Source organism: Palaemon carinicauda, chromosome 34 (genome assembly GCF_036898095.1).
Source record: "Palaemon carinicauda isolate YSFRI2023 chromosome 34, ASM3689809v2, whole genome shotgun sequence".
NCBI lineage: Eukaryota > Metazoa > Arthropoda > Malacostraca > Decapoda > Palaemonidae > Palaemon > Palaemon carinicauda.
This window is the reverse complement of record NC_090758.1, coordinates 52,562,111-52,571,010: the sequence shown is the minus strand read 5'-3', so window position 1 is coordinate 52,571,010 and position 8,900 is coordinate 52,562,111. Positions and strand designations below refer to the sequence as shown.

General features: G+C 35.0%; 1 protein-coding gene across 3 annotated transcripts in view; it reads right to left on the bottom strand.

Moving 5' to 3' along the window:
• The window catches only part of LOC137626437 (uncharacterized), a 7,952-nt gene extending 2,121 nt beyond the window's left edge, over window positions 1-5,831 (bottom strand). For 2 of the 3 annotated variants that reach the window (XR_011041035.1, XM_068357428.1), the window contains exons 1-2: window positions 5,440-5,831; window positions 1-4,992 (exon numbers count right to left, since the gene is read on the bottom strand). The exon at window positions 1-4,992 is cut by the window's left edge. Coding sequence is in view for 1 of the 3 variants with exons in the window: in XM_068357428.1 (XP_068213529.1) it covers window positions 1-4,533 (4,533 nt within the window). In the remaining 2 variants the exon portion in view is untranslated. Of the gene's footprint in view, window positions 5,050-5,439 lie in introns of those variants that run through there. The other variant, XR_011041036.1, reaches the window with a different exon arrangement.
• Window positions 5,832-8,900: the final 3,069 nt, after the last annotated feature.

Below are 8,900 nucleotides of genomic sequence, written 5' to 3'. Positions count from 1 at the left end.
ATAGGTTTTAACTTTGTCACTTCCATACCTTGTGAAATATGGTCCAAAGTAATCAATGAAACATACAGAAAAAAACCTCTTTATGGGATTCACATTCCACTCTCTATAGTCATTAGCATTAACTTTAACTGGTCTACTATTAAAACGTTTACAGTGGTAACATTCATTCACAACCTTCTTAACTGTTGAAAATCCCTTGAGCAAAAAAAATGCCGGTTTCAATTTATGTAGCACATAGTAAGTACCCGAGTGATTAAACTTCACGTGAGTGTCCATTATCAGTATTCTACCGAAATCGCTATTATTACTAATGAGTATTGGAGTTCTCGACATCATACCTTTAGACATCTTTCCCATTTTACATTTTACTCTAAGAATACCATCAGTGTCACAAAATACATTCATTCTACTAACTAGCTCAGGAATACACTTTTTTGCTTTCCGTTTTGAAGTGAAAAAATCTTGTAAATCTGGAAAGCAATTCTGTTGATCAAGCTTTAGCAAATCATTACTGCATTTTTTGTAGCTTGTATCTAATAAGGCAATTGACTGCTGGCTCTTAGAATTTATTCTTAATCTTAATTTGTTTATGAAAAGCTTAACTTTCATTAGTACTTTAATTGCTTTGTCAAGTGAAGAATACTTAGTTAAATCAACAACTGTACCAACTGACATATCTTCAACACTTGCCTTATTTACAACCAGCTTCGGTATATCCACATCATTAATCATGCCTGGATTAGGAATTACAAGCCATTCTAGTAAATTTAAATCTTCCCGTAACATCTTGGGTCCGGTCAAGTAACAAGAGTTTCTTAACTTTGAGAAGGATACTAATCTAGTCGTGAAATCTGCAGCATTTTCATTTGATCCTACGTGAGCTAACTTCACCGAGTGTGTAGACTTACAGAGGTCGACAATATTTGCGATTCTATTATTTACATATACACTTCTCTTTTGAAGCTTTGTTCTCAAGTTCTCATAATCAGCTAGCCAACTTAAGGCAATCGTAGAATCTGAAAACAACATTATGTCATTAACTGCAATAGGCACAATACAAGAAGTGAGCATTTTATACAGATCAAAAGCCCTTTGCAATGCATACTCTACTGCAGTGAGTTCGAGTACAGGCATAGTTCGCCCTTTCAGATTTTTATTCAGAATCTTATTATGGGCAGATACGAAGGATACCAACTTTGAATCTCTCTCCTGCAAGTAAATAACACATCCAATAAAGTTTTTACTCGCATCACTCATTACAATTATATCAAAATTAGACTTTCTGCTACCCATATATCTTGGTATCTCTAGCCTTTCACCATTATTGAATTGTGAAGCTATGTTTCTCCATTCATTTAGCTGAGCACCATGAAGAGAAGTATCCCATTTATCTACATAATCAGACTGTAATTGCCTGAGGAAGATCTTACATCTGTTTAAAACAGGCAAGTTAGTATTATTCAAATCAAATATACTCATTACTGAACTCAAAATCTGCCTAAGAGTATTGGCTTCAACATTTAATTTAACACATGTGGCCTTTAGTATATCATTATATCTGTCCCAGCACATGCCAAGAATTTTAACCTCTTGTGGAGTCTCTGTGCCAACTTTACAGTCAATGTCACGCTGAAATTGAGAATAATTAGTAACATACTGCTGCAATGGAAATTTATGCTGCTCAAATATTGTACTGGCTTCCCTGTGAACCATTTCAACTTCATCTTCATGTGCACAACCAATTAGAAAATTATCAACATAACTGCCTTGGAAGATTCTTTTTTTCAATTCCTGAATTTCTTCAGTATCACCATCTGTCTCCAATATTAGCATTTTATAAAGACAGCACTGCAACAGATATGGAGAAACAGACATCCCAAATATTACTCGCTTTGAGCGATACACAACTGGTGTAAAATCTCTAGATTCAACATCCTTAAACCAATAAAAGAGAAATTTTGAGGAATTCTCATCATCAATGGCCAATCTATGAAAGGCTTTTGAAATATCAAATCCAAGTATAAACTTGTCAAACCTCATCATGGTCAATGCATCACTTATTTTAAAATTCTTGTTATAACCTGGGTGAATACATTGATTCAGACTAATGCCTTTACTGCCATCATGTCTTTTTTCTGCAAGATTCGCCATGTAAATAACTCTTACTTTCGTAGTATCTCTTTCTTCTTTAATTACAGGACTGTGGCTAATGAAGAAATATTTTGGAAATTTCCTTTTATATTCTTCAAAATCTTCAACTTTTTCAATGATTCCCAAATCAATTTGTGACTGGAAAACTTCATCAATTCGCTTTAGAACATTACTGTTCATGTATTTCTTCTTCAGACTGCACAGAACCTTGAAAGCAAGTCTCTCATTTGATCCAAGAAGATCTTTATATCTAGTCAACCAAGGAATTGGTACGACATAAAAATTTTCAGAATCTCTGTAAATGTTGCATAAAATAAAATCTGTCACTTCTTGCTCAGTTTCATTAGTAACACATTCAATAGAATCCTCCTCTTCCATATTTATGAATATCTTACAATCATGACCCAACTGAGAATAATCCGCAACCTCTGCTATATCTGGCAGGCTTTCAAAATTATATATTCCATCAAGTGTTGGCACTTCATAGTCAAATCCATCAGAATCAATCTCCATAGTGCCAATGTATGAAGTAGTAGATTTTGTTTCTTCAGAAATCTTCCTATGAGACATCAAAGATGTATCTACTGCATCGGAAAGATTCTTTATCCAGTCAGAAATAGAACCAATTAATATTAGTTTATCATTAATTCTGTAAAAAGAAGTCAGTCTGTCTTTTTGACCTAGTACTCCACTCTCCATGCTCATCACACAATGCCAATCCTTTGCACCTATCAGTAGCTTTATATCATCAATGTCATGAATTCTGTTTACACCATTGAATTTATCATAAGCAACCTCTTTACCATTCTGCCTTAGCAGTTCTATTAATTTATACATATGAGGAGCTTTCATCTGAATTTTAATCTTAGGAATACAAATACAAGTAATTTCATAACTTACATCACCAATCTTAAAAGGAAAACTCACTGACTTGGTACAAATCTTTTGATTAGTATTAATGCCCTTGATAATCAAATGTATCTTAGGATCTACTACCTTCAAGTTCAAAAAATCTGCTAAACTTTCCTCAATAAAGGAATTCTGGCTACCCGAATCCAAAACTGTATCCACTTTAACACGATCATATTCAGTCGTCACTGTTAGTAATGGTAATAAAGAATCAACAATATCCAAATGACTAGATGCTGTAACAGTTGATGGTATTTCATTAACACTCTCGACAACATTAACCACCTTTGTGGTAGTTTGCTTACTATTACTAGAATCTGTTGGCTTTGAACTACACAAAAAACTCCAGTGTTTACCCTTGTTGCATTTGAAGCATACACCTGACGTTTGAAATCTGCACTCATTACTATTATGACCTGCTTTTAAGCATTTAAAGCACTTGTGCAATTCTTTCAATCGCTTTATTTTATCAGATACTTGCAAGTACTTTGTACAACTGGCAATTTTGTGATCTTTAGCATTACAAAGCATACATAAACTCCTGGTTAAACTAGTATTCAAACTAGTAGCCAACACTGCGGTTTTACATGGACTTTCTTTACTAATGTTTAATTGAGCGTTATACCTGCTGCAAGCTTCCAAAAATTTACCAGTGACCTCATCTAAAGTAGGATGAGACTTATTTGTGATCGCAACTATGATATCTTGAAATTTAGTAGGCAATGAAGACCACACAAAATAAAGCATAACAGTGTCCAAATCAATAGCATTATCTATCACTGCATCAATCAGCTTCTTAATATGAGCATAAAAAATATATGGATCATCCTTGCCCCAAACAAACCTCAAGTCAGTTAACTCTTTAATGAGGACAAACTTCTGAGGCATTTCATCAGCAAATGCTGCGATCAAAGTTTGTTTAGCCTGACCAAAAGTTTGCTGGGACACCTTTATAGAACTAATCATAGCCTTTGCTCTACTATGACATTGCTGCTCAAGTAAATTATACCTCTCGACTTCATTTAAATTATACGGAGCAGTCAAGTGTTCAAAAACTTCAAAAAATCGCTTACATGTAAATTTATCTTCCTTAGAATCTGCATAATACCGAGGCAAATTCAACTTGGGCAAATCAATTTTAGTTCTGCAAGGAGTTTTATTATCAATCTGTACGGAGAGATTATCAAGTCGAGATTGCATTTTGTTTGACAGTAATTTAATTTTACGATGATATTCCTCACATTCAGAATCCTGCCTATCCAAATCCTCCTGCGGAACTAAGGAGTCCAGTCTAACTTTAGTCAAGATCAAATCATCCAAGGTCTGCAATCTTTGACTGTAATCACTCAGAAAACTCAATTCTGTTTGTAATTCAGCTTTATCTAAAGAATCAACAGCATTACACAATTTAGTATACAATACACTAACCTTACGGCGTATAGTAGTACGTTCACGATTTTCCGATTCCGCCATCTTTAACTAACAGAAAACACCGCACAAATCAACTTTCAAATAAAAAATTAACACGTATAACGCGAGAGGATGGGGACCCGGACACCGCCCAACTAGAAACGACCAACATTCCACACCAGTGCTTAAAAATATTAATCCAAAAGTTCGAAGGACCAAGCGGAAAAAATGGGGAGTGGTCTACATATGTAAATATAAAATCAATATGTAATGACCACGATCATATCATTAAACCTTGCATTTTTAAGTGAAAAGGTAGAGATGGAAAAAATGCATTTTAAATATTTAATAAATTTAAATTTAAATGGTTACACATTTACGAATACATAATTTAAAATTACATAAATTTCACTGTAGCAGCTGGTGGTGGAATGACGTAAACGAGTCTTCGAAATGCACTATTATAAGAGATTTTAAGGTTCACAACTGCGAGGGCTTAACCTTCTTCCCTTCACTCATCCGCTAAAAAATACAAAGTAGAGGAGAATCAACCACGGGAAAAATCAGAACAATAAATACAACACTAACAAAAAAATGACTAAAATAAATCAACAAAAATTCAACACTAATGTAAATATCAATTACTGTAATCGCCTGACTAAAATCTACAATTTTCATATAAATCAAAATCTTGAAATAAACGAATCACCGAAAACAGCAATTAACTAATCACGAAATCACTCGCGTAAATATTTGCTCAAATCACCACTAAATCACAACAGCTCTCAAATTATCAGTAAAACAACTAGCAAATTTAACGAGTTGTCAAATACTTAAATTTATAGACTGCATAGAAATCACAGGTTCAATCTAGTAAGAATTTAATTAAAATACTTTAAATTATTCTCAATAACACTGGCATATAGAATATGTAACGCAAGAACAAGCATTTAAGCCCCTTATGCTTACCCTGTTGCGATATCAGTTCTGGCGAGTGTGGAAAAAATCATTTAACAGACGATCATCGCTAAGCAGCGTCCGGATTCCATCCTCGATGAATTAGTGTGCAATTATTTCCATGGTAGAGGAAAAATCCATAATAGTTAATCCAGCGTGTGTATACATCCTAAAATCCACTTGAATAATGGAAGAGAGGGAAAGAGAGCTCCTCCTCACTCCCGTGTAAGGTTGCTGAAGACTGGTGCTGTGTGAAAAAACTTCACAACGACGTTAACGGCAGGCAGATATAACTGGATATAACTACTGTATAGTAGTTACTATCTAAAAGCAAAGGGGCAATTAGCGACACTTCTGTATGCCAAATGTATCAATACTTAAATATTCAAATTAATAATTTGAAGTTTTTTCAATAGCCAATCAATCCGCGAATAGACAAAGTTCCGGTGATTTACTTCAGAGCCTTAATTAGAAAGACAGTCTCTGGTGGAGGCTACACTACACACAGGCTCCATTGTGATGTTAATCAGTGCATTTATACCTTCCTGACTTTGAATTTTCTTTCGATATGAACCGCTGGTTTTTGCAAAATTTTCTTGGAGCAGGAAATGTAATAGGAAGTTTATATCATTTTTGTTTATTTATTTAATATATAGTTTCAAATAGCAGGACATGCCCTTCGCACTCGTCAAGAGAGATTTGTTGACCAAACACTCAACTGGTTTCCACAAGGAGCTAGAAGAGTTGAAAGACGAAGGCCTACGTGGCTGAGAACTGTGAAGCGTGAAGATGATGCATGGAGACGTATTGATGCAAAAACTCAAGGTAGGGACGACTGGCGAAATCTAACCGAGGCTCTTTGCGTCAACAGGCGTAGGAGGAGATGATGATGATGATGCATATGAATGTTGCTTTCGTAAAATTTATCTGTATGTTCGTTTGTATATTTTCGTGTGAATGATTTTGTGTAATAACTTCTCTTAGGTTATATCAAAATATGAAGACATTTATCACCAAATTGCAGCTTATTTTGTTGAAATGAGTCTATTCCCATTTACCAATAATTATAGTTGGTATTAATTGATAGAATTTATTCCAATTTCACAATAATTGTAGCTTGTAATTTTATTAGAATATATTCACATTTTCAAATAATTATACCTTGAATTGTTCAATAGAAATTATTCTCATTTACCATTAATCATATCTGGAATAGTTCAATTGAATCTAATCTCATTTACCAATAATTGTAACTTGAATTGTTAAACTAAATATATTCCTATTTAGAAATAATTGCAGCTTACGTTATTGAAAGAAATTTAATCCCATTTACCTGTAATTGTAATTTGTAATGTTGGGAGGAATTGAATTCCATTTAACAATGATTGTAGTTTAAATTTTTAATGCAATTTATACACATTTACTAATAATTACAGCTTGCATTCCTGAATAGAATTTATTCCAATATAGAATTATTGCAACTTACATTGTTTATGCAATTTATTCCAATTTACAAATAATTGTGGCTTGCATTTTTAATGCAATCTATTACCATTTAAGAATAATTGTAAATTGCATTCATAAATTGAATTTTTGAGTAAAATTTATTCCAATTTAAAAATAATTGTATATTGCATTCATATATTAAATTGTTGAGTAAAATTTATTCCAATTTAACAATAATTGTATATTGCATTCATAAATTTAATTATTGAGTAAAATTTATTCCAATTTAACAATAATTGTAAGTTGCATTCTTTAATGGAATATATTGTAGCTTGTTTTGCTTTCCCTGTGTAACTAACTCTAGCTTGCATTGTAGATTTGAACACATACTAAAATATCAAGCAAAGTAGGAATAAGAACTTGAAATATATTCTACAACTCCACGTTACAAATATCATAAATTTCAATTTAATAAAATATAAATGTCCCACCATCTCACCACGAACATTTGAACGCAAGAAACCACATGAAACGAATGAGGTAAAATCAAGACTCTCATGAAACCCTGGAAACATAGAGGAAGATGAATTGTTTAAGAGACTTTCTTAGTCGGGAGAAATTGCAGTAACGCCTCTCGCCTCTCATTCGGCAAAGGGTCGTTTCCTTCAGTCTATAAGGGTCGTTTCCTAAAGTCGTTAAAAAGTCAAAGATCCCTCATTAGGCAAAGGATCGTTTCCTTCAGTCGTTAAAGTGTCCAAGATCCCTCATTAGGCAAAGGATCGTTTCCTTCAGTCGTTAAAGAGTCCAAGATCCCTCATTAGGCAAAGGGTTGTTTCCTTCAGTCGTTAAAGAGTCAAAGATCCTTCGTTAGGCAAAGGGTCGTTTCCTTTAGTCGTTAAAGAGTCAAAGATCCCTCGTTAGGCAAAGGGTTGTTTCCTTTAGTCGTTAAAGAGTCAAAGATCCCTCGTTAGGCAAAGGGTCGTTTCCTTCAGTCGTTAAAGAGTCAAAGATCCCTCGTTAGGCAAAGGGTCGTTTCCTTCAGTCGTTAAAGAGTCAAAGATCCCTCGTTAGGCAAAGGGTCGTTCCTTCAGTCGTTAAAGAGTCAAAGATCCCTCGTTAGGCAAAGGGTCGTTTCCTTCAGTCGTTAAAGAGTCCAAGATCCCTCATTAGGGAAAGGGTCGTTTCCTTCAGTCGTTAAAGAGTCCAAGATCCCTCATTAGGCAAAGGGTCATTCCTTCAGTCGTTAAAGAGTCAAAGATCCCTCGTTAGGCAAAGGGTCGTTTCCTTCAGTCTATAAGGGTCGTTTCCTAAAGTCGTTGAAAAGTCAAAGATCCCTCATTAGGCAAAGGATCGTTTCCTTCAGTCATTAAAGAGTCCAAGATCCCTCGTTAGGCAAAGGGTCGTTTCCTTCAGTCGTTAAAGAGTCCAAGATCCCTCGTTAGGCAAAGGGTCGTTTCCTTCAGTCGTTAAAGAGTCCAAGATCCCTCGTTAGGCAAAGGGTCGTTTCCTTCAGTCGTTAAAGAGTCCAAGATCCCTCGTTAGGCAAAGGGTCGTTTCCTTCAGTCGTTAAAGAGTCAAAGATCCCTCGTTAGGCAAAGGGTCGTTCCTTCAGTCGTTAAAGAGTCAAAGATCCCTCGTTAGGCAAAGGGTCGTTCCTTCAGTCGTTAAAGAGTCAAAGATCCCTCGTTAGGCAAAGGGTCGTTTCCTTCAGTCGTTAAAGAGTCAAAGATCCCTCATTAGGCAAAGGGTCGTTTCCTTCAGTCGTTAAAGAGTCAAAGATCCCTCATTAGGCAAAGGGTCATTTCCTTTAGTCGTTAAAGAGTCAAAGATCCCTCATTAGGGAAAGGGTCGTTTCCTTCAGTCGTTAAAGAGTCAAATATCCCTCATTAGGCAAAGGGTCGTTTCCTTTAGTCGTTAAAGAGTCAAAGATCCCTCATTAGGGAAAGGGTCGTTTCCTTCAGTCGTTAAAAAGTCCTGTCGCTTTGATGTTCGTCGGTGTTTTTCCTTTCAAAGATTATTTCATGGAA